Here is a 26,213-nt window from a genome sequence, read left to right as displayed (position 1 = left end):
TTATTTAACTAGGCAAGTCAGTTTAAGAACAAATTATTATTTACAATGGCGGCCTACCCCGGTCAAACCTGGACGACGCAGGGCCAATTGTGTGCCGCTCTATGGGACTCCCAATCACGGCCGGATGTGATGCAGCCTGGATTCGAACCAGGTACTGCAGTGACGCCTCTTGCACTATTTAAGTTCCATAATGATTAGGTTGTTACAAGTGTACTGATATAAGTAGGACAAGTGACATCCCGGCAACTTTGAGAAAAGAAACCCCGCTTATTTCTACAATTTATCTTCTTATTAAAATGAGATTTTAAACCTAATCTTAACTACACTGATAAAATTATAGTAGAGTACCACAGTATGAGTCATAATACCTAGAAAACCTAGCAGTCAAACTGGGAAATTGTTCCAATTGTTTTACAGCATTCATTTTTCCCATAGGGAATTTTAGAAACGCTTAAAATACGGGCTGTTTCTTGTAGGCTTGTCCTGGTGTGACGTTTTGATAACCGTGTAAATCTGTCTAGTAACATGTGGCTTTTATCAGTATATTCGCCTGTTTTTACTCCCCAAAAACGAAATGAGAATTAGCTGCTAATGTGGCTATTCTGTGAACTGTCTTTTTTTTTCTTTTTTTCTGTGAACTGTCTTGTGCAAGTTTTAAATTGACACTACCTGTCAGCAAAGGTGTCAGCTAGAGATGATGGAGGAGCTTGCAGGGATTTGTAGTTTTGCATGATGTCTATGTTGACGCTGATTAGGACTTTCGAATCAGAGAGCAAATAGTTGAATATATTGCTAAAAGTCTCCTTGTTCGAGAAAGATTTACATGGTTATGAAAACATCACGCAGGGTAAGCCTACACGAAACACAGCCATTATTTTAAGTGTTTCTAAAAACAATTTCCCTTGTTTGACTGATAGTTATTTTGACACCCCCACTGTGGGGCTCTATGCCTAACCTTAAATTAAGACAAAAAAAAAACACATTTTTGTTTACTTAAATGTTGGTGCTATAGCCAATTTGGACATGGCTGTTGTAACTAGTGGAAACCATTGTGCCTGTTGTTCACACCCATATCTTCCCTCTCATTGGCTAGATTGGTCCCACCTGATCTTGCCTCCTCCCAACTATCTTCCATTTTTCAAGATGTTTACTTTCATTGTTCATGTGGCCACTAGAGTATCTGGTCAATAGAATGCATAACGCTTCGATCACACCTACAGCGTTTTGGCGCTTTGTTACACCTGAAGTACATTCATTGCATAGGCAGTTGCAGTGTGTTCTGTGTGGTGCATACGTTGGATTGAGCGTATGCATTGAATTGTATGCATAGATGGCTTGACAGAAATGGTAGCAGAAGGCGAATGTTAAACTTTTGTTGCACACATATCCAGATGATGCTGCTTACCATTTTGTGCAAAGACTCTGTCAGTGTGATCGAGCCGCTAGGCATAATTAAGAGTGGAGGGGCATTCACATGCATTATTCCCTGTAGGAAGGTCGTATGCCGCATTCAAAACAACTGGGAACTCGGAAATATTTGACTTCCGGCATCAGTGCGGTCAAGACAACTTGGAAATCTGAAATTATTTTTGACTGGGAAAAATATTTTTGAATTGTCATCTATCTCGGAATTCCATGCCAGAAACTCAAGCATCTTTCTAGAGCTTTCTAGACTTAATGACCAGAAGATCACCAAGGTCATGATTTGACCTTGGTTATTTCCAAGTTAGCAGTTGTCTTGAGAGCACCGGTATTTACAAGTTCCCTACATGACATCAATGGAGCGTAAAATGTGGTCATATCAAGTGTGTGTCTGTACGTGAGCATGTGTGTGTGAATCTTTTGAAGTGTGTATTAAATAAATTCCCAGTTAAAAGCTTGAAGGTTGTTGTAGCTGTTTTTATCTCAATATCAAATCATTTCTGGGTTACAGTTAAGTTCCTTTCTGTGATTGTTATAAATTGAAATGGTCAAAAATAAATAAAAATATACATTTCTCAAGCAAGAATTTTGCCAGGACTGCCTGGGAGTTTTCTGAGTGGGCAGGGGGAAACTAAAAACTAGCTGTTATTGGCAGAGAGGTTTGGAACTCTTTCTTATTGGCCTATTAAATAATTTAATACACATGAGTGGTTATTGAGATAAAAACAGTTGCATAGGACCTTTAACATGTGTTCATGCTGATCCCATCGTGAAGCCCTCACTTCCTATGTCAAGTGTCCAATTGTTTAAATATAGCATCCTGATCTCTCTATTGTAGGCTACCAAGTCATTGTTTGCTTTGTTTTTCTTCTCCTTTTTCTTCTCCCTCTTCTTCTCTCAGCGTGATGGAGGGAGAGGGCCCAGAAGGAAATCCCATCGCTGCCTCGTCTCACTCACTTCCTCTGCAAGCAGAGGCGGTAAGCCCAGCGGATGATGATGGTGATGATTGTATCTCAACACTGGGGACTGGGAGCACTGAAGAAACCGCTACACACACAAACAGCATGGGCCAGCCGAGTCAAGACCACCAGACTGAAGAGGTCCCGGCTAAGACCGCTACCACAGACAACAGCCAGAGCCAAGCATTCCTTACTCAGTCCGCCACCACCACGGACGACCAAGCCCAGCAACAACCCACGGAAAGCCTGTCTAACAGTAAACTCTGTGGGTACCTCCTTAAACAAGGAGGTCCCCTGAAGACATGGAAGTCGCGCTGGTTCACGTACGAGGTGAAGAAGAGACAGTTGTTTTACTACAGGACGGCGCTGGATGTGACCTCTCTGGGGAGAATCCAGCTGTGCAGCGCCACGCTCGGATACCCCCTCCAAGGAGAGCAGGGCACCTTTCACATCCAGACCCCCGAACGCATCTTTGTCCTCAAGGTAAGGTTTATCGAATATTCAATTCAATGGGTATTGAAATCTGAACTTTGATGTTGACAGATCTGCTGGTTTTCTTGAATGAATAGTTAATGAATTAATGAATAATGTTATTGGTTGGCCAGAGTGTCCCTGATTAGAGGGGAATCACATTAGGGACCCTCAGATGTTCACTATATCACCAGGGTTTGAAATGTAGGACGTTGTTCTGAATGTGAGTGTCATCAAAATTTCTGAAAGGTCATAATTTTTTGGGGAGGGATGGGGAAGACCGCTAAGAGGTTATAAAAAATGAGGCAGTGAAACAGTGGTGCTCTTGTATTTGAATACCTGTCTCATGTTAACCCAGCTCTTTGGGTCACACAGCTGTGTAGTGTCAATCTACAGTATTCCTCTCAATAAGAAAACAACAGATCCCTTTTTGTCAAAGAGCTGAATCATGAGAGCTGAATGGGAACGCTTACTAATACAAAATGGAGGCATCTCTTATTCTGTTTCTCCTTAAAGTAGAAGAAACTGTTGTATTATTGTTTATCGTGTCCATGTTTGATATACAGGAAGACAAATACACTCATATTCACACATTGGCATTGGAATACTTTATCTTGGTCCACAAATGTACATTCTGATTTGAAAAGAACTCCAAAACATTTCAGAAGTCATGCATTACAGATATTCTGACTCATGGCACACTCGTGTATGTACAGTAGGCTAACAATATCTCTTCTGTCTGTTTCAGGCAGCTAACCAGGAGGCCATGATGTACTGGCTACAGCAGCTGCAGTTGAAGAGATGGCAGCACCGAGACCAGCTGACAGGAGAATCCACAAGCCACTGCACTGACCACAAGAGACCAGAGGGACAGGGGGAACTACCCACCACCTGCACAGGTACAGTAAGACAGAGAGTAGGATGAAGTGGCCCCAGACACCGATCAAGATTATGTGCGGCCTGACATTGAACGACAGAGAAGGTTGTTCATGTAGAAACAGATCTGGCAACCAGGCTAAGAATACCAGCTGTTCAAATCAAATGCCATCATGTCCCATGCATGGTTAATGATTTAGGGAACCACTAAAAGATGAAAGAGAAATGTAATACTTCAGGCAGGTTTAAAGAATGGCACATCATGGCACTGAATGGTAAAAGCCATCAGACACGTAATCAGTGCCACACTTGTAAAATAGGAACAATATACTTTGCATAGTTTCAATATCTGTTCCTCAGCTGGATTTTTTTTTTAGTTGACACATTTTATTTGTCACATGCTTTGGAAACAACAGGTATGGACTAACAGTGAAATGCTTACATATGGGTCCTTTTCCAACAATACAGAGTTAAAGATAATGCAAATAAAAATAAGATCAGTGTAAAAAAAATACACAGAATAGCAGAATTGGTCAGGAGTCCGTAAAATGGATGCTATCCACTGCAGTACCATCAACAATGACTGGTTTCATTTATGAAAATGTTGTAACCAGTTGGATCAAGTTTTGCTTTGATAGCTGATAACATTTTCTGTTTGTTGTTGATGTCATACTAAAGTTGGGTCTCCTGATTGGCGCAGCGGTCTAAAGAACTGTGCTAGAGGCGTCACTACAGACCCTGGTTTGATTCCAGGCTGTATCACAACCGGCCGTGATTGGGAGTACCGTAGGGCGGCGCACAATTGGCCCAGCGCCGTTAGGGTTTGGCAGGTGTAGGCCATCATTGTAAATAAGAATTTATTCTTATTTACTTGTCTAGTTAAATAAATAAAAATATGTAAATAAAATGTTTAATATGAATACTTTGTCTTGTACCTCAAATGAACTTTTATTCAAGTATATTGACAAAAACAATTATGTCGCAAGTTATGCCGCTCCCTCTTGATACATGCTATTTTAAATGTAATCTCCATGTAGGCTACAAGATTCCAAACACTGCTGCAGAACACACCCTATGACAATGTGTGACTACAATGTCTTACGGCAGATTGCAGAGGTAGAAAAACCCTCTTAACTGTTAATGAGGGGATAAATACAGTTAGTTGAACTCAACAGTTAGTTGCAACCAAGCACTACAATATAAGACATTATAAACTGGGTGGCTCGAGCCCTGAATGCTGATTGGCTGAAAGCCCTGGTATATCAGTCCGTATACCATGGGTATGACAAAACATTTATTTTTACCGCTCTAATTATTTTGGTAACCAGTTTGTAATAGCAATAAGGCACCTCAGGGATTTGTGGTACAGTGGGGCAAAAAAAGTATTTAGTCAGCCACCAATTGTGCATGTTCTCCCACTTAAAATGATGAGAGAGGCCTGTAATTTTCATCATAGGTACACTTCAACTATGACAGACAAAATGAGAAGAAAAAAATCCATAAAATCACATTGTAGGATTTTTTTAATGAATTTATTTGCAAATTATGGTGGAAAATAAGTATTTGGTCACCTACAAACAAGCAAGATTTCTGGCTCTCACAGACCTGTAACTTCTTCTTTAAGAGGCTCCTCTGTCCTCCACTCGTTACCTGTATTAATGGCAACTGTTTGAACTTTTTATCAGTATAAAAGACACCTGTCCACAACCTCAAACAGTCACACTCCAAACTCCACTAAGGCCAAGACCAAAGAGCTGTCAAAGGACACCAGAAACAAAATTGTAGACCTGCACCAGGCTGAGAAGACTGAATCTGCAATAGGTAAGCAGCTTGGTTTGAAGAAATCAACTGTGGGAGCAATTATTAGGAAATGAAAGACATACATGACCACTGATAATCTCCCTCGATCTGGGGCTCCACGCAAGATCTCACCCCGTGGGGTCAAAATGATCACAAGAACGGTGAGCAAACATCCCAGAACTACACGGGGGGGACCTAGTGAATGACTTGCAGAGAGCTGGGACCAAAGTAACAAAGCCTACCATCAGTAACACACTATGCCGCCAGGGACTCAAATCCTGCAGTGCCAGACGTGTCCCCCTGCTTAAGCCAGTACATGTCCAGGCCCGTCTGAAGTTTGATAGAAAGCATTTGGATGATCCAGAAGAAGATTGGGAGAATGTCATATGGTCAGATGAAGCCAAAATATAACTTTTTGGTAAAAACTCAACTCGTCGTGTTTGGAGGACAAAGAATGCTGAGTTGCATCCAAAGAACACCATACCTACTGTGAAGCATGGGGGTGGAAACATCATGCTTTGAGGCTGTTTTTCTGCAAAGGGACCAGGAAGACTGATCCGTGTAAAGGAAAGAATGAATGGGGCCATGTATCGTGAGATTTTGAGTGAAAACCTCCTTCCATCACCAAGGGCATTGAAGATGAAACATGGCTGGGTCTTTCATCATGACAATGATCCCAAACTCACCGCCCGGGCAACGAAGGAGTGGCTTCGTAAGAATCATTTCAAAGTCCTGGAGGGGCCTAGCCAGTCTCCAGATCTCAACCCCATAGAAAATCTTTGGAGGGAGTTGAAAGTCCGTGTTGCCCAGCAACAGCCCCAAAACATCACTGCTCTAGAGGAGATCTGCATGGAGGAATGGGCCAAAATACCAGCAACAGTGTGTGAAAACCTTGTGAAGACTTACAGAAAACATATTGAGTAAACTTTTGTTATTGACCAAATACTTATTTTCCACCATCATTTGCAAATAAATTCATTAAAAATCCTACAATGTGATTTTCAGGATTTTTTTCTCACATTTCATCTCATGTCATAGTTGAAGTGTACCTATGATGAAAATTACAGGCCTCTCTCATCTTTTTAATTGGGAGGACTTGCACAATTGGTGGCTGACTAAATACTTTTTTGCCCCACTGTATATGGCTGTGTCCAAGCACTCTGCGTTGCGTTGTAGATAAGAACAGCCTTTAGCCGTGGTATGTTGGCGATATACCCCCCCCCCCCCCCCAAACCTGAGTATACTACAGTCAATAGTTTACTGTAAATCAATGAGGTGAAAACAGACATAAATAAATTGCAGTGTGGTGTTCATATTTACCACACTCATCCCTTGGCTACATAGTAACTTAATTAAATATCATGTCCCTGGTTGGTTAGGCACTAGGGATTTCCCTATTCACTGACCCCTAGCTTTACTTTTACCCACTTCCTCTCAGTGATTGAGCAAATCCACTTTGCACATCAAGTGTAGCAAGCCAGTCAAGACACATGAACGTAACATTGGGTAACATTGGGTAAAACCAACTAGTATACATACAAAATTGACGCTTTAATGTTACAATATTTGTTGCACTGTGCAAACAAGAATAATGTAACTCATCATTGTTACACTCTAAGGTTACTAAGGAAGCAGTAATGTGTATTCAGGTAATTGAAGCACTCCGAACTTTCCAGATAGAAATACTATGAGAAGCGTTGACATGATTCCCTTTTTAATTTTTTTTTATATCAGACCGTCATATCTGTTCTACACAATGAATTTCTATCTGAACATTCTGTAACGTTGCAGCTTTTTGAACAGGCCCTTCCAGTGTTTTACCTTTCTGGAGGATCAACAGACTTGTGTCATGCTCCTCCAACAGTCTAGTCAGCTGATGTCTGGCACTGGGAAACAACTGGCCTATTTTTCCTTTTTAAAGTCTTTCTGAATAGAGACCTGTTTTTCAAAATAATAAGGAAGCTCTCCTTGCTACTAGTTTCCGTCGTGTAAGATACAATATTTCCACAATAATAAAATCAGGCATTTGTATATAAATAATATAGAGTCACTTCCAAAATTATTGTCACCCTTGATAAAGATAATAGAAAGTCTGTAAGACATGCGATCGTATATAAATGTAAGGTTTGAAATGGTTACGTTTTAGTTCAATATTATATCGGTTTAGGCTTCTTGCAGTCAATTTGCAGTCTACTAATTATTTGTAATTAAGTTCCGGCCCAACGATCATCTGCTCAAGAAAAGATCATCCCGCAGCTGAATCTAGTATATAGTCTGCTCAATATTACAGTGAGTGTACAAATGATTAGGAACACCTTCCTAATATTGAGTTGCATCCCCTTTTGCCCTCAGAACAGCCTCAATTCATTGGGGCATGGACTCTACAAGGTGTTGAAAGCGTTCCACAGGAATGATGGCCCATGTTGGCGCCAATGCTTCCCACAGTTGTGTCAAATTGGCTGGATGTCCTTTGGGTGGTGGACCATTCTTGATATACACGGGAAACTGTAGAGCATGAAAAACCCAGCAGCATTGCAATTCTTGACACAGGCACTTACTACCATACCCCATTCAAAGGCACTTAAATATTTTGTCTTTCCCATTCATCCTCTGAATGGCACACATACACAATCCATGTTTCAATTGTCAGAAGGCTTAAAAACCCTTCTTTAACGGTCCCCCCCCCCCCCCCCCATCTACACTGATTTAAGTGGATTTAACAAGTGACATCAATAAGGGATCATGCTTTCACCTGATCAGTCTATGTCATAGAAATATCTATATACCATTAATACAAAATAAAAATAAAGATGAGAGTCAAAATTATTGGCACCCCTAAGGATTCTTGTAAATGAAATCAAACAAAATGAAACATTTAACATTCTACTTTTTTAAATTAATCTCACCTTCAATGGCTTCCTGTTTTGCTGGGGTATAAAGATGCGTGTTACCTCATGTAAAATCCCTTTGTCATCCATCACCATAGGGAAAGGCAAAGAACTCACAAATAAAAACAGATAAATGATTGTTGACTTTCATAAATCAGGCAATGGGTACAGAAAAAGGAATGGAAAAAAACAAATACAGTTGAAGTCAGAAGTTGGAGTCATTAACTTGTTTTTCAACCACTCCACAAATTTCTTGTAAACAAACTATAGTTTTGGCAAGTCAGTTAGGACATTGACTTTGTGCATGATACAAGTCATTTTTCCAACAATTGTTTACAGACAGATTATTTCACTTATAATTCACTGTATCACAATTCCAGTGGGTCAGAAGTTTACATACACTAAGTCGACTGTGTCTTTAAACAGCTTGAAAAATTCCAAAAAATGATGTCATGGCTTTAGAAGCTTCTGATAGGCTAATTTACATAATTTGAGTCAATTGGTGGTGTATCTGTGGATGTATTTCAAGGCCTACCTTCAAACTCAGTGCCTCTTTGCTTGACATCATGGGAAAGTCAAAAGAAATCAGCCAAGACCTCGTTCATCTGTACAAACAATAGTACGCAAGTATAAACACCATGGGACCAAGCAGCCGTCATACCGCTCAGGACCGAGATGCGCCCTGTCTCCTAGAGATGAACGTACTTTGGTGTGAAAAGTGCAAATCAATCCCAGAACAACAGTAAAGGACCTTGTGAAGATGCTGGAGGAAAAAGGTACAAACATGTCTATATCCACAGTAAAACAAGTTCTATATCGACATAACCTGAAAGGCCGCTCAGCAAGGAAGAAGCCACTGCTCCAAAACCGCCATAAACAAGCCAGACTACGGTTTGCAACTGCACATGGGGACAAAGATTGTATTTTTGGGAGAAATGTCCTCTGGTCTGATGAAACAAAAATAGAACTGTTTGGCTATAATGACCATCGTTATGTTTGGAGGAAAAAGGGGGTGGGTTGCAAGCCGAAGAACACCATCCCAACCGTGAAGCACGGGAGTGGCAGCATCATGTTGTGGGGGTGCTTTGCTGCAGGAGGGACTGGAGCACTTCACAAAATAGATGGCATCATGAGGTAGGAAAATTATGTGGACATGTTGAAGCAACATCTCAAGACATCAGTCAAGAAGTTAAAGCTTGGTCACAAATGGGTCTTCCAAATGAACAATGACCCCAAGCATACAGAACTAAATAAGCGTTTGTGAGCAAGGAGGCCTGCAAACCTGACTCCGTTACACCAGCTGTGTCAGGAGGAATGGGCCAAAATCCACCCAACTTATTGTGGGAAGCTTGTGGAAGGCTACACGAAACATTTGACCCAAGTTAAACAATTTAAAGGCAATGCTATCAAATACGAATTGAGTGAATGTAAACTTCTGACCTACTGGGAATGTGATGTAAGAAATAAAAGCTGAAATAAATAATTAGCTCTACTAATATTCGGACATTTCACATTCTTAAAATAAAATGGTGATCCTTACTGACCTAAGACAGGGAATTTTTACAAGAATTAAATGTCAGGAATTGTGAAAAACTGAGTTGAAATGTATTTGGCTGAAGTGTATGTTAACTTCAGACTTATACCACTTACAGGGCAACAATTAAAAAGTTTAAAACCACCTGAACAGTGGTAAAGTTGCCTGGTAGAGTATGCATGTGTATCTTGTCCCTACGCGCAGTGAGGAAGATGGTTCTGGAGTCAAAGAAAAGTCCAACGGCCACATTTGGAGAATTACAGAACTTGAGGTCTCCAAATCTACAATTTAGATGCCACCTCTATGCAATATACATATTCCGTCTCTCCCTTGTCTCCACTTTCCTCAAGATGTCCACCATTGTTTCTGTACTCAGGAAAGGGAGGTAACTGAACTAAATGACAATTGCCCCGTAGCACTCACCTGCTTTGAGAGACTAGTTAAGGATCATATCACCTCTACTTACCTGACACCCTAGACCCACCGCAATTTGCATACCGCCCCAACAGATCCACGGATGGCGCAATTGCCATCACACTGCCTTATCCCATCTGGACAAGAGGAATACCTATGTAAGAATGCTGGTGTGTACTCAGGGTGCGAACTCAGCCCCCTCCTGTACTCCCTGTTCATCCATGACTGTGTGGCCACGCAGGTCTCCAACTAAATCATCAAGTATGCTGACGACACAACAGTGGTGGGCCTGATTACTTCCAGCAAGACAATGACCCCAAACACATCAAAATCCACAAATTAATTGTTAATTGACGGCAAAATCAGTCTCAGTCTCCGAACTTGAACCCCATTTAAAAAGCTGTGGTTTGAATTGAAGAGGGCCGTCCAAAAACGCAGATTAAGGATATCAAGGATCTGGAAAGATTCTGTATGGAGAAATGATCAAAGATCCCTTCCCAATGTGTTCTCCAATCTCATAAAACATTATAGAAAAAGGCTCAGTGTCGTTATCCTCGCAAGTGGAAGGTGCGCAAAGTAATGACCACACACAGGTGGCAAGAATTTAAAGATTTTTTTTGTATTGCTTGTTAAACAATGTTTTTTCTCTGAGGAATTGTACTACTATAAACTAAAACCTTTTTAGATTTTTTTTTTTGCATACAGTATAGCTCAGTATTTCTTTATTTATTTGATCAAGTCTATTTAGCTAATCTTTATCCAGGGTGCCAATAGTTTTGGAGGTGTCTGTACACAATGACTGGCCCTGGCAGATTGCTTTTATCTGTTGCAATAGTTTCGAGAAGAATGTTCATTCTTAGCCAACATTCATGTTTCAACTTCGAAACAGATAATAACTGACACACTGGTGTTTGCTGTCTAAACAATAGAATGTCTTAAAGGTACTCAACAAATTAAGGTTCGGCTTCCCTTTCTGGGCCCTAAATGTAGATTTACTACTTTTAAAGGCTTTTAGGGGCATGGCATTTTCATGAAAAAGATTGAAGGTTATTTTCACCTACACAGGCTTTCATCATTGAAAATAAATGACTCAACATTCCGGTGTTGAATGTGTAGTTCATGTCCCATGGGTGACCTGGCCAAGGTTGAGATTGCTGGGGTGGGGTTTGGGACAGGAAACAACGTTGATAAGATGTGCTTTGATTTTTTCCATCTGCAACTTGAAGACATTTCCTGGCAGTGCCTGGCTTGACTGGATCGCAAAGCTATAATGCTCACGCTGGATGCGTTTCCGCTTTCATCTCTGGAGACTTAAGCCACTTATCTACCATTAGTGATTTTACAGGAATGGAGAAGTTAATGTACCGTCATTCAATCTGAATGTGAAGATAAGCTCAGTTGGATTTTATCCACTTGGTATTAGATATGACTTGGTAGCAGTACTGTATTACCCAATGGAATTACTCCGTTGCTACGCCACACTTTCTTAGCTAGTCAATTAAATAAGCACCACCAATTTTACAATAGTATTTCAACAGTAGAATATGAAGTGGTAAACGAAATCTAACCAGGGTAAAAGTTGTAGAATGTTGCAGATAGAAATGTCATGAATAGAGCTAACATTCCTTATTCAGAGACAGAAATATGTCTCTCTGAATAAGATAGAAATATGTCTCTCTGAATAAGATATATTTCTATCTTATTCAGAGACATATTTCTGAGAGTTCCATAAGGTTTGCCTACTGAACGTGTCCCAGGTGATTCCAGCGTGCCCTGCTCTTTCACCCCTGAGGAGTCTGGGTAACTCAGGTTTAGGCCACAGCCCCTCTGACAGCTGCAGGAAGTGGTTCTGCATTGCCCAGAGAGAGAGGAAGTGCACGTCTGACACCCTGCTGCACTAGGAGCAGGTGGCTGCAGGGCCCACAGACTAAATATAACCATGGTTACAGCACAGCATGGCTACACTACACACAGGCTACCGGCTATTCTGGTCCAATAAATCAACATACAGTACCAGTCAAAAGTTTGGACACTCCTACTCATTCAAGGGTTTTCATTTATTTGTACTATTTTCTACATTGTAGAATAATAGTGAGGACATCAAAACTGTGAAATAACACATATGGAATCATGTAGTAACCACAAAAGTGTTAAACAAATCTAAATATATTTGAGATTCTTCAAAGTAGCCACCCTTTGCCTTGATGACAGCTTTGCACACGTTTGGCATTCTCTCAACCAGCTGCATGAGGTAGTCATGCATTTCAATTATCAGGTGTGCCTTGTTAAATGTTAATTTGTGGAATTAATATGTTTCAGCCAATCAGTTGTGTTGTGACAAGGTAGGGGTGGTATACAGAAGATAGCCCTATTTGGTAAAAGACCAAGTCCATATTATGGCAAGAACAGCTCAAATAAGCAAAGAGAAACAACAGTCCATCATTACTTCAAGACATGATGGTCAGTCAATCGGGAAAATTTCAAGAACTTTTAAAGTTTCTTCAAGTGCAAAATCGCAAAAAGCATCAAGCGCTGTGATGAAACTGGCTCTCACGAGGACCGCCACAGGAAAGGAAGACCCAGAGTTACCCCTGCTGCAGAGGACAAGTTCATTAGAGTTAACTGCACCTCAGATTGCTGCCCAAATAAATGCTTCACAGAGTTCAAGTAACAGACACATCTCAACATCAACTGTTCAGAGGGGACTGCGTGAATCAGGCATTCATCGTCGAATTAATGCAAAGAAACAATGTAGAAAATAGTAAAAATAAAGAAAAACACTTTAATGAGTAGGTGTGTCCAAACTGTTGACTGGTGCTGTACACCCTTGTGTTATTTTTGAAGCGCAAACAGCTTGAATTTAAAAGAGACATGAGATGACCTAAGATATTCATGTATTCAAGTCATAGATGTCTGGAATAAGCATGAATGAACAACGTGAAAGTTATGTTATCGTTACTACCCTGTTATGACTATGACCAACATAACTGAGTTTGCTCCTGGTACAGACACAACCTTTCCTACTAACTGGTTTGTGAATTGTGAGGTATTTCATGCTTGTCCTGACAGGCCCAAAATATTTCACAGAGCTTATGGAGGAACAAAACAGTATATTTTGACTAGTTTCATCCAGCGTGCACAACCTGGCTGCCCAAAAGTAGTCCGGAAATGGTTCCTTTCACGCAAAAATATATGAATATCTTGACGTTTCAATGGGTTGGATTTTTTTCCCAGCTCTCACCCAATGTGATAATCTTCAGTTCATAGCAGTACAGTAAGAGCAAACAACTTCACCTGAAGAACAAGTTAACACAAGTCTGATGCCCAGTCATAATCTTTATCCTCTGTATTTCAACCCATGATATCACTCTCATTGTCTTTAGCCGGAAGTTTCCCGCTTGTTACATGAGTAGCTGTGTCCTTTGTGTTCCCTGGCTCCAGAGAGTGTGATCCACTTACGTTGTTCTTTGCTGTTACTTCCTGTAATTTAGATTACTTCCTGCCCAAGGTGAAGACCCCACCAGGCCTCATAGGCGAGGAGGCCGCCAATCTTCCCGCGCCGCCACAACGGAACCCCCTAAGCAACTTCTCCATCAAACACCCTCTGATAGAGATTCAGTAAGTGCCTCATCATTTTTAGATGTTCCCGTCTTATCCCGTTCATTTGTGATTGAGGCATATGACTGGTTCTGTACAACATACGGCATGGGATACGTTGAAGTAGTTGACGTTGGACTTGATATTCATCGACTTTGTTGATTGTAGTCATTACAACTGTTTGTGGCCTTGTGACTACAGGTGCTTATTATCTGCTAACATGCCAAGATTTACTTAGTAGCAAAAGTGACTTTGAGATGAAAGTATTTTTTTGCCTAGTAGTGGGTTTTCACTTTCAGTGCAGCTGGTATAGTTGTTTTGTTCAAAAGTGTGGGCCAGATTGATTGCATGTTAATGATACTGCTGTGCGTGCGTGTTGGTGTGCATGGTTACGTTTGTGTGTGTGTTGCTCCTACAGGAACTCAGTGCACAGTCTGTTTTCCAAGCGGTCCTCCCTGGAGCGGAGTCGGAGTGTGTTCCATTTGGAGGTGCCTCCTCCCTGGAACCCACTGAACCCCTCAAAGACTCCCTCCCAGACAGCCCACAATAGGCTTGGTACGTCTCACACACACACACCGCAGCTTCTGGAGATGTTCTCCAATACACTGGTGTTCTACACTGGTGGCATACTTCTGCCCTCTGTTGGCAGCTTATTGAAGTCAGAAGGATCAGGTTTTCTCATTGTCTGATAACTATGTACAGTATTGTCATTTTTTCTTGATTAAACTAAAATACATTTTCCTTGACACATTAGTGATTCGTCACAGTCCATAATAACCACAGAGCCATGCCCCCTTACACTCTTAGAAAAAAGGGTTCCAAACTGGGTTTTCGACTGTCCCCAAAGGAGAACCTTTTTGGTTCCATGTAGAACTCTGTGGAAAGGATTCTACTTGGAACCAAAAAGGGTTCTTCAAAGGGTCCGTCCATGGGGACAGCCGAAGGACACTTTTAGGTTCAAGAGGGCACCTTTTTTCCCAAGAGTGTATAGGTCCTAGGACTTCCGTTGACCCCCTGACCCCTACACCCCTGCTGCTGTTGGTGGACCCCAGGGACCAGCTCTCCCCTGTAGAGGGCAGGTCGTCCCCATTGCCGTCCCCATCCCCGAGGAGCAGGAAGAAGACAAGGGGAAGCTGTGCCACCATGCCCGCGGTGCTCCGGGAAGCTCCTTCAGAAACCGCAGACAGGACGACCTGCCTCCAGCACGAGAAGCACATACTGGATGAGGACGTCAAGGCCCAGAAGGTTAGAGCTAAGACCAAAGTTCATCAATCACACTAGTAAGCAGTGTCTTCTGATATCAGTAGCAGCTCCATTAAATTAAATTTGTATTCCCACCCTGCTCCTGCATCCTATCCTCTTATTTCTCACCCTTCCCCCATCCAGGAACTGGTGTGGCTCCTACACAAGGCCCTGGAGGTGGCTCAGCTGGAGAAGCGGACGTGCACAGAGTTCCTGGCGGCCGAGGGCGAGCAGGAGCGCCTGGAGCTGCTGAGGCACTACGAGCGTCACGCCGCTGACTTACGAGGTCGCTTGTTGGAGCTGAAGGCAGAGGGGGAAGACCTGAGAACGAGCCTAGCCCAGAGGGACGCCCACGTGGCCGAGCTGCAGGAGAACGTGACCCTGATGAGGAAGAAGAACCACGCAAAACAGGAAGTGAGGCTCAGACAGGAAGGGTCAGCTAGGGAAGGATTAGAATAGGCATGTCGTCATCATTATCCTGAAAGGATTGGATAGGTGGTTTTAAGCATTACGGTGAAATTCCAAGTAACCAATCAGAATGCAAAGTAGGGGTAGATCTAGGGGTTGATTTGGGATTCGAGGGTCTATTCTATTTTGTTCCCAGTGTAGCTCTACACTTCCTGATCTAATCTAAAGATTTACGATATCATTGTCTCTTGGTATCATTCCAGGTGATCCTGAAGCTGTTAGAAAAGGTGTCAGCCTGCTTGGCCGACCCTACACGCACAGTGTCCACCACCAACGGCCTGGAGGCCCAGACCTTCCGCCAGTTAAATGAGGACACAGAGAACCTCAAGGTTGGTTTGTGGTTTGATTGGTCGACCATCAGAGTGAAGTCCGGCCTCAGACCCAGACCAGAACCATAGTCTTTTGAAGTAGATTATGTTGGTAGTCCAAATCTGAAGCATTTCTTTTCTTTGCTTCTTTAAATACTCCGTACCCTGTCCTTCCTAGCTCTCTATTCATCTTTTTCACAGGATGACATTGAGGCCTACAAGATCCAGAACAAGTTCCTGAACTCTGAGATCTACCAGTTGACCAAGCTATGGCTCAACAGTTCCGAGCAGGAGAAAAGCCTTATGGTGAAGGTAGGCCTGCCTCGTCACTATGTGGGCTATTCAGTGGCAAATACAGTACTAGTCAAAAGTTTGGACACACCTACTCATTCAAGTTTTTTTTTTAAATTTGTACTATTTTCTACATTGTAGAATAGTAATGAAGACATCAAAACTATGAAATAACACATATGGAATCATGTAGTAACCATATTTGAGATTCTTCAAAGTAGCCACCCTTTGCCTTGATGACAGCTTTACCTACTCTTGGCATTCTCTCAAGTAGCTTCACCTGGAATTTTTTTCCAACAGTCTTGAAGGAGTTCCCACATATGCTGAGCACTTGTTGGCGGCTTTTCCTTCACTCTGCGGTCCAACTCATCCCAAACCATCTCAATTGGGTTGAGGTCGGGTGATTGTGGAGGCCAGGTCATCTAATGCAGCACTCCATCACTCTCATTCTTGGTCAAATAGCCCTTACACAGCCTGGAGGTGTGTTGGGTCATTGTCAAAACAGATGATGTGACATATCGCTACAGAATGCTGTGGTAGCCATGCTGGCCTTGAATTCTAAATAAATCCCTGACAGTGTCACCAGCAAAGCACCCCCACACCATCACATCTCCTCCTCTATACTTCACGGTGGTAACCACACATGCGGAGGTCATCCGTTCACCTACTCTACGTCTCACAAAGACACGACGGTTGGAACCAAAAATCTCAAATTTGGACACAGACCAAAGGACAGATTTCCACCGGTCTAATGTCCATTGCTCGTGTTTCTTGGCCCAAGCGAGTCTCTTCTTCTTATTGGTGTCCTTTAGTAGTGGTTTCTTTGCAGCAATTCGACCACGAAGGCCTGATTCAAACAGTCTCCTCTGAACAGTTGATGTTGAGATGTGTCTGCTACTTGAACTCTGTGAAGAATTTATAATTGGCTGAAATCTGAGGCTGGTAACTCTAATGAACTTATCCTCTGCAGCAGATGTAACTCTGGGTCTTCCATTCCTGTGGCGGTCCTAATGAGAACCAGCTTCATCATAGCGCTTGATGGTTTTTGTGACTGCACTTGAAGAAACTTTAAAAGTTCTTGAAATGTTCCAGATGGACTGACCTTCATGTCTTAAAGTAATGATGGGCTTTTGTTTCTCTTTGCTTATTTGAGCTGTTCTTGCCATAATATGGACTCTGTCTTTTAGCAAATAAGGCTATCTTCTGTATACCACCCCTACCATGTCACAACACAACTGATTGACTCAAATGCATTAAGAAGGAAAGAAATTCCACAAATTAACAAGGCACACCTTTTAATTGAAATGCATTCCAGTTGACTACCTCATGGAGCTAGTTGAGAGAATGCCAAGAGCGTGCAAAGCTGTCATCAAGGGAAAGGGTGGCTACTTTGAAGAATCTCAAAAATGAAATATATTTGGATTTGTTTAGCACTTTCTGGTTACTGTGTTATTTCACTATTATTCTACAATGTAAAAGTGGAAGAGGGTTAGAGTGGATTGCGGTTAGTGTGAAACACTCATGGCCACTAGAGTTGATTGAATTGGAACCTTAGTCTTCATTAGGGGGCGCTTATTTTGTGTTGCAGTGTGCATACCTGGAGGCTCGTAACTGTCAGATAGAGAGTCGTTATCTGGGCGTACTGGGGAAGCTGCAGGAGAACAAGGTTCTAGAACCGGGCCAGCGGGAGGCTGTGAGGAAACTACAAGGAGAGGACCCACTACAGGGAGACCTGAATGACGTGCTCAAACTCAACCCTGTCAGGTAACAGGGGCTCAATAGTCTAAAATGGCTTCCTTTTTTGTCTCCTTGTCTCCTCTGCTTCACTACACTGATAGATGACAGGACTGGATTGTTGTTCACCATGCTGCTTTCAGCTGTCATGTCCTGTGATAATTAACAATGAGACATAAGAGAGAGACAATACATTAAATCAACAATACAGTCAGACAATGAGTGAACATTTTTATATCATAAAAACCATTGATCTTTTTATTTTGGCTGTCCCTCAGGGAGCACGACGAGTACGGCTTCAAGATCATCCCAGACTACGAGGTGGAGGACATAAAACTGCTGGCCAAGATCCAGGCCCAGGAGATCCGCTCCCACAGCCTGCTGAGGCAGGAGGCCGGGGACAGACTCTTGCTGGGCCGCTGGGCTCAGTATCTGGGGGGCCGCCCGGCCGACAACCTCTGCCCCTCTTCGGAGCTCAAAAGCCTTCTGCGGGGCGGCGTGCCGTGCGAGTACCGCCCACGGGTGTGGCGCTGGGTGGTGAGGGTGCGCACACGTGCGCTATGGGAGCGCCACCCAGATCGCTACCAGCAGGTGGGTGGTATTGGATTAAGCTAGTTCACCTCCTTACAATGTAGCTCTCAATCGCTCAATCTACTGTACACTATCATTCAAAGGTTTGGGGTCACTTTTTTAGAAAAAAATTACTTTTTTTTGGCCATTAAAAACACATAAGATTGTTAATGTTGTAAATGACTATTGTAGCTGGAAACGGCTGATTTCTTTATGGAATATCTACATAGGCGTACAGAGGCCCATTATCAGCAACCATCACTCCTGTGTTCCAATGGCACGTTGTGTTAGCTAATCCAAGTTTATCATTTTAAAAGGCTAATTGATCATTAGAAAACCCTTTTGCAATTATGTTAGCACAGCTGAAATATGTTGTGCTGATTAAAGAAGCAATAAAACTGGCATTCTTTAGACTAGTTGAGTATCTGGAGCATCAGCATTTGTGGGTTTGATTACAGGCTCAAAATGGCCAGAAACAAAGAACTTTCTTCTGAAACTCATCAGTCTATTCTTGTTCTGAGAAATGAAGGCTATTCCATGCGAGAAATTGCCTAGAAACTGAAGATCTCTGTGTACACTGTGTACTACTCCCTTCACAGAACAGCGCAAACTGGCTCTAACCAGAATAGAAAGAGGAGTGGGAGGACCCGGTGCACAACTGAGCAAGAGGACAAGTGCATTAATTGCAAAAGGGTTTACTAATGATCAATTAGCATTTTAAAATTATAAACTTGGATTAGCTAACACAACATGCCATTGGAACACAGGAGTGATGGTTGCTGATAATGGGACTCTGTACGCCTATGTAGATATTCCACAAAGAAATCAGCCGTTTCCAACTACAATAGTCATTTACAACACTAACAATGTCTACACTGTATTTCTGATCAATTTGTTGTTATTTTAATAGACTTTTTTTTTAAACTTTTCTTTCAAAAATAAGGACATTTCTAAGTGACCCTAAACTTTTGAGCGGTAGTGTGTCTCAGTATACAGTATCTACAGTGCATTTGGAACCCCTTCCCTTTTTCCACATTTTGTTACTTTACAGCCTTATTCTAAAATGTAATAAATAAAATTTAAAATCCTCATCAATCTACACACAATACTGCATAATGACAAGCGAAAACAGTTTTTAAACAAAAAACAGACGTATCTTACACAAGTATTCAGACCCTTTGCTATGAGATTCGAAATTGAGCTTAGGTGCATCCTGTTTCCATTAATCATCCTTGAGATGTTTATACAACTTGATTGGTGTCCACCTGTGGTCAATTCTATTGATTTGACATGATTTGGAAAGGCACACACCTGTCTATGTAAGGTACCACAGAGGGTGGTCGAAGGTATTGTCCACAGAGCTCCGAGACAGGATTGTGTTGAGACACAGATCTGGGGAAGGGTACCAAAACATTTCTGCAGCATTGAAGGTCCCCAAGAGCCTCCCATCATTCTTAAATGGAAGAAGTTTGGAACCAACAAGACTTGGCCGCCCTGCCAAACTGAGCAAACCGGGGGAAAGGGCCATGCTCAGGGAGGTGACCAAGAACTCAGGTCACTCTAACAGAGCTCCAGAGTTCCTCTGTGGAGATGGGAGAACCTTCCAGAAGGACACCCATCTCTGCAGCACTCCACCAATCAGGCCTTTATGGTAGCGTGGCCAGACTCCTCAGTAAAAGGCACATGACAGCCCACTTAGAGTTTGCCAAAATGTAATGAAAACCTGCTCCAAAGGACTCGGGACCTCAGACTGGGGTGAAGGTTCACCTTCCAACATGACAACGACTCTAAGCACACAGCCAGGACAACGCAGGAATGGCTTCGGGACAAGTCTCTGAATGTCCTTGAGTGTCCCAGCCTGAGCCCGGACTTGAACCTGATGGAACATCTCTGGAGAGACCTGAAAATAGCTGTGCAGCGATGCTATCCATCCAATCGGACAGAGCTTGAGAGGATCTGCAGAGAAGAATGCAAGAAACTCCCCAAATACAGGTGTGCCAAGCTTGTATCGTGATACCCAAGAAGACTCTATGCTCTGTAATCGCTTCCAAAGGTGCTTCAACAAAGTACTGAGTAAAGGGTCTGAATACTTTATGTCAATGTTATAATTTTTTTTATACATTTGCAAACATTCTAGAAAACCTGTTTTTGCTTTGTTGTTATGGGGTATTGTGTGTAGATTGAGGATTTAAAATATTTTAAAAAATAAATTTTTAGATCAAGGCTGTAACGTAACAACATTTGAAAAAAGTCGAGGGGTTCTGAATACTTTTAGAATGGACTGTATATCTGTCTGTCCATCTTTCCATCCACCTACATGAAATCCGTCCGTTATTGTTGTAGCTGTGCCAGAAGAGCCTTACATCGCCCCACCAGGCCTCCAGACAGATCCAGTTGGACCTGTACCGCACTCTCACCACCAATCAGCACTTCTCCTCACCCTCCAGCCCCGCCCTGCAGCAGCTCCAACGAATCCTGCTGGCCTTCTCCTGGCAAAACCCCACCATCGGCTACTGCCAGGGCCTCAACAGGTGCACAAGACTACCTATATTAGTCAGCAGTGTGCTGAATAAAATATAAAAAACAAGAAATACTGCCATCTAATGGACAAAGTTGTAAACTGATATATATATATATATATATATATATATATATAGTGCCGACTCCAAAACAATTACCTACACAATGTTCTCAGCTTAATGAATGCCTGACGAAGACAATTATATTTTTGTGAAAATATAATTGTTTCATCTAAAACATCCATTTTCTTCTATCTGGCTACTCAGGGCAGGCTATACATATACAAAACAAGCTTTCACAGACCTCAAAACGATCTCTACAGAATATGGGGTGCCGTGTGGCTCAGTTGGTTGAGCATGGTGCTTGCAACACCATGGTTGTGGGTTCGATTCCCATGGAGAACCAGTAAGGGGGAAAAAAGTATGAAAATGTGTGCTCTGGAAAAGAGCCTCTGCTAAATGACTAAAATGTCAAATGAATGACCAAGGACAACTGTGACGTTGGCCACTCCTTCTCCCTTCAGGCTGGCAGCCATAGCTCTCCTGGTGCTAGAGAGTGAGCAGGATGCCTTCTGGTGTCTAGTAGCTGTGGTGGAGGCCATCATGCCCCAGGACTACTACACCAAAACGCTCATATCCTCACAGGTAATGATTCGGCTCCAAGGATACAGTGCCTTGCGAAAGTATTCGGCCCCCTTGAACTTTGCCACATTTCAGGCTTCAAACATAAAGATATAAAACTGTATTTTTTTGTGAAGAATCAACAACAAGTGGGACACAATCATGAAGTGGAACGACATTTATTGGATATTTCAAACTTTAACAAATCAAAAACTGAAAAATTATTCAGCCCCTTTACTTTCAGTGCAGCAAACTCTCTCCAGAAGTTCAGTGAGGATCTCTGAATGATCCAATGTTGACCTAAATGACTAATGATGATAAATACAATCCACCTGTGTGTAATCAAGTCTCCGTATAAATGCACCTGCACTGTGATTGTCTCAGAGGTCCGTTAAAAGCGCAGAGAGCATCATGAAGAACAAGGAACACACCAGGCAGGTCCGAGATACTGTTGTGAAGAAGTTTAAAGCCGGATTTGGATACAAAAAGATTTCCCAAGCTTTAAACATCCCAAGGAGCACTGTGCAAGCAATAATATTGAAATGGAAGGAGTATCAGACCACTGCAAATCTACCAAGACCTGGCCGTCCCTCTAAACTTTCAGCTCATACAAGGAGAAGACTGATCAGAGATGCAGCCAAGAGGCCCATGATCACTCTGGATGAATTGCAGAGATCTACAGCTGAGGTGGGAGACTCTGTCCATAGGACAACAATCAGTCATATATTGCACAAATCTGGCCTTTATGGAAGAGTGGCAAGAAGAAAGCCATTTCTTAAAGATATCCATAAAAAGTGTTGTTTAAAGTTTGCCACAAGCCACCTGGGAGACACACCAAACATGTGGAAGAAGGTGCTCTGGTCAGATGAAACCAAAATTGAACTTTTTGGCAACAATGCAAAACGTTATGTTTGGCGTAAAAGCAACACAGCTCATCACAATGAACACACCATCCCCACTGTCAAACATGGTGGTGGCAGCATCATGGTTTGGGCCTGCTTTTCTTCAGCAGGGACAGGGAAGATGGTTAAAATTGATGGGAAGATGGATGGAGCCAAATACAGGACCATTCTGGAAGAAAACCTGATGGAGTCTGCAAAAGACCTGAGACTGGGACGGAGATTTGTCTTCCAACAAGACAATGATCCAAAACATAAAGCAAAATCTACAATGGAATGGTTCAAAAATAAACATATCCAGGTGTTAGAATGGCCAAGTCAAAGTCCAGACCTGAATCCAATCGAGAATCTGTGGAAAGAACTGAAAACTGCTGTTCGCAAATGCTCTCCATCCAACCTCACTGAGCTCGAGCTGTTTTGCAAGGAGGAATGGGAAAAAATTTCAGTCTCTCGATGTGCAAAACTGATAGACATACCCCAAGCGACTTACAGCTGTAATCACAGCAAAAGGTGGCGCTACAAAGTATTAACTTAAGGGGGCTGAATAATTTTGCACGCCCAATTTTTCCGTTTTTGATTTGTTAAAAAAGTTTGAAATATCCAATAAATGTCGTTCCACTTCATGATTGTGTCCCACTTGTTGTTGATTCTTCACAAAAAAATACAGTTTTATATCTTTGTTTGAAGCCTGAAATGTGGCAAAAGGTCGCAAAGTTCAAGGGGGCCGAATACTTTAGCAAGGCACTGTATATGTTTTTAAACAACGGCATAGATGCGTAGCATTAATGGTATCGAGATCTACAGTTCTGTAAGTTCTCCACTGTAGTAAAAAATGTACAACATTATGGGAAGTTGTGGTTTTAACTGATTTTAGTTCATTTTAGTTCTGCATCTGTTCCAAAACATGGAACTGAATAGCGCATAGTTTAATGAACGATGTAATGAATTCAAGATTTGTCACATGTCAATATCGGTTAACGCAGTCTGCTGGTGGGACGTGGTGTGTGTGGATGTTGCAGGCAGATCAGTGTGTGCTAAAGGACTTCATGGCTGAGAAGATACCCCGGCTGGCGGCTCACTTTGAGGAGCATAGCGTGGACGTGTCCCTCATCACTTTCAACTGGTTCCTCGTGGTGTTCGTAGAGAGCCTGCCCAGCGATATCCTCCTGCGAGTGTGGGACGCCTTCCTCTATGAGGGTACCAAGGTACCCCACCTGAGAGAGACTAGAGCCTGGGCTGGAAACATGTAAACAGCCCCTAGCCCAGGGGCATTCAAATTTGGGCCTCGATGACTGACCTGGTATAAAATTATTATTAGTAGTAAATAAACCACTTCTAATGTAAACATGCGTGCATGTTTTTTGTGCAGGTGATATTTCGGTATGCCCTGGCTCTGTTCAAGTACAAAGAGGAGGACATCTTGAAGATCCATGACAGTGTGGAGATCTACCAATACCTGCGCTTCTTTGCCAAGACCATCTCTGACAGCAGGTGAGGGGCCACAAAAATCATCGAAGGTCAAAATGTGGAGGCAGTGTTATGAAAATATAGCACTATATTAGGTCAGTGTTTCTCTAGTGGGACAGGAACCACTATAGCAGGGGTCTTAAACTCCTGGAGGACTGGTGTGCATTTGTTTTGTTACAGCCAAGCCCAGCACTAACACACCTGATACAACCCTACGTGGATTTTAACCATTCCACCAAATCATATTTAGCTTGTCATTTGTAACCCGTTAAGTTGTTCTATTATCTATATGGTTTGCGCTTTTTGTCCTGTACCTTCTGAGACCATTCTTTTTCTGGTGCCCTATTTAGTCAGTGTGTTAATGGCAGAGCAGACTGAGGAGCTATTTTTTTCCATAGGCCAAGACAGACATCACCATATATAATTCAGATAGCAGCAGTGACGGCAGAGCTATGGGCTCAACACTTGGGAGATAAGAGGCTATACAGCCAGATGAGTGCATTGAGGGCACTATTCACCACAGTCTGTCTCTCATCTCCAAACAAATAGCAGATGAGATACCAGGGCTGTGTTTACAAAGGCAGCCTAATTGATAAATTTTTCATTAATTGGTCTTTTGATGTGAAAAGATCAGATGTGATTAGTGGAAAAAATATCAGAATTGGGCTGCCTGTATAGACATAGCCAGGATGATTTACTCGGCCTCACTTTTTCAGAAACTCCTGTCCGACCAATGCATGCATGTACAACCACACAGAGATGGAGCTATTGCTCATGTAAGTGACTGTATAAGAGCGTCTGCTAAATGACAAAAAGGTCAATTAGAGACCTAGGGTTAGCTCAATACAGCTTGTTCATTTTGATTTATTTAGCCATGCAGCACATAGATTCATTCTACTGTATGGAAATAAGCAGGTTGAGTAATATTGGGCTTGTCCAATAGGAAGCTGACCAACATTGCCTTCAGTGACATGAACCCGTTCCCCATGAAGCTGTTGAGGAACCGGCGTGCGCTGCATCTGGAGCGCCTGCAGGGGGAGCTCAGAGAGCTGGAGGCCCAGCAGAGAGAGTTTGTCACAGAGAGCGCACAGCGCAAGGACTTGGACACTATACTGGTCAGCGAGGACGATGAGGAGCTGTAGTGACCATTAGGGACTCTGGACAGAGAGGGATGGTGATGAATCCTGTGGACTTACTAGGCAACGGGTTTGAAATGCCACCTTGTAGAACAGCGTTTCTCAAACTCAGTCCTGGGGCCCCGTTTTGCACTAGCACTACACAGCTGATTCAAATAATCAAAGCTTGATGACGAGTTGGTTATTTGAATCAGTTGTGCAGTACTCGGGCAAAAACCAAAACGTGCATCCTTTGGGGCCCACGGGTCTGAGTTTGGGTAACGCTGTTGTAGACTACGGAAGGGCCATCTTGTTAGTGGCCCAGCTGGTACAGATTTGACCCAGGATACATTTGTTTTATGCCTTTAAGGTAAATAATGTCAGTTATGGTCAAGAACACTAAACCTGACCAACCATATTCTCACTGAATCATTGTATTAGTATTATTTACTGTATATGCACTGCCAAAGGGAATTAATGCCAAAGACAATTTACTACAGTAGGTATTTCAAACTATGGTCATGTAGAGTTTTATACATTTCAATTGCATATTTTGTCATGAACTTTGTAGCTACACAAGTGTTATGAAATGTAATATCATGTATAATTTTAAATGGTATATAACTGCCATATGTGCCCAAAAGTATGTGGATTCAACTATTTCAAACACACCGCCATGCAATCTCTATAGACAAACATTGGCAGTAGAATGGCCTTACTGAAGAGCTCAGTGATGTTCTACATGACACCGTCATAGGATGCCACCTTTCCAACAAGTCAGTTCGTCAAATTTCTGCCCCAGGTCAACCGTAAATGCAGTTATTGTGAAGTGCAACCCTCACTACCGGAGTTCCAAACTGCCTCTGGAAGCAACGTCCGCACAAGAACTGTTCGTCGGGATCTTCATGAAATGACTTTCCATAGCCGAGCAGCCGCACACAAGCCTAAGATCACCATGCGCAATGGCCAGCATCAGCTGGCGTGATGCAAGGCTCGCCACCAGACAACACATTCTCTA

General features: G+C 42.4%; 1 protein-coding gene across 3 annotated transcripts; it reads left to right on the top strand.

Annotated features, from left to right (window-relative positions):
• The first annotated feature begins 101 nt into the window (after window positions 1-101).
• Window positions 102-25,823, top strand: LOC109905227 (TBC1 domain family member 2A). Of its 3 annotated transcripts, none has more exons than XM_020502494.2 (16): window positions 102-151; window positions 2,324-2,864; window positions 3,601-3,751; window positions 13,856-13,982; window positions 14,380-14,516; window positions 14,944-15,206; window positions 15,348-15,617; window positions 15,875-16,000; window positions 16,181-16,291; window positions 17,859-18,034; window positions 18,283-18,595; window positions 20,918-21,105; window positions 21,618-21,738; window positions 23,633-23,818; window positions 23,983-24,104; window positions 25,024-25,823. In XM_020502494.2, exons 1-16 carry the CDS (start codon window positions 102-104, stop codon window positions 25,220-25,222), a joined length of 3,081 nt encoding a protein of 1,026 aa, XP_020358083.2. In that variant the 3' UTR covers window positions 25,223-25,823. The 3 variants fall into 3 exon arrangements, with proteins under 3 accessions (XP_020358083.2, XP_031646056.1, XP_031646055.1); XM_031790196.1 differs by lacking the exon at window positions 25,024-25,823 and adding an exon at window positions 24,797-24,876; XM_031790195.1 differs by lacking the exon at window positions 102-151 and adding an exon at window positions 689-847.
• Window positions 25,824-26,213: the final 390 nt, after the last annotated feature.

This window comes from Oncorhynchus kisutch, linkage group LG15, assembly GCF_002021735.2.
Source record: "Oncorhynchus kisutch isolate 150728-3 linkage group LG15, Okis_V2, whole genome shotgun sequence".
Taxonomy (NCBI): Eukaryota; Metazoa; Chordata; class Actinopteri; order Salmoniformes; family Salmonidae; genus Oncorhynchus; species Oncorhynchus kisutch.
This window is presented reverse-complemented; position numbering and strand designations above follow the sequence as displayed.

Bases quoted from the DNA above. Each gene is read 5' to 3' on its own strand.
- LOC109905227 (XM_020502494.2), top strand. From the start codon at position 102: ATGGGACTCCCAATCACGGCCGGATGTGATGCAGCCTGGATTCGAACC. The intron at 16,292-17,858 runs GTAGGCCTGCCT...TTTGTGTTGCAG, and splicing joins AGAAAAGCCTTATGGTGAAG to TGTGCATACCTGGAGGCTCG. The intron at 21,739-23,632 runs GTAATGATTCGG...TGGATGTTGCAG, and splicing joins AAACGCTCATATCCTCACAG to GCAGATCAGTGTGTGCTAAA.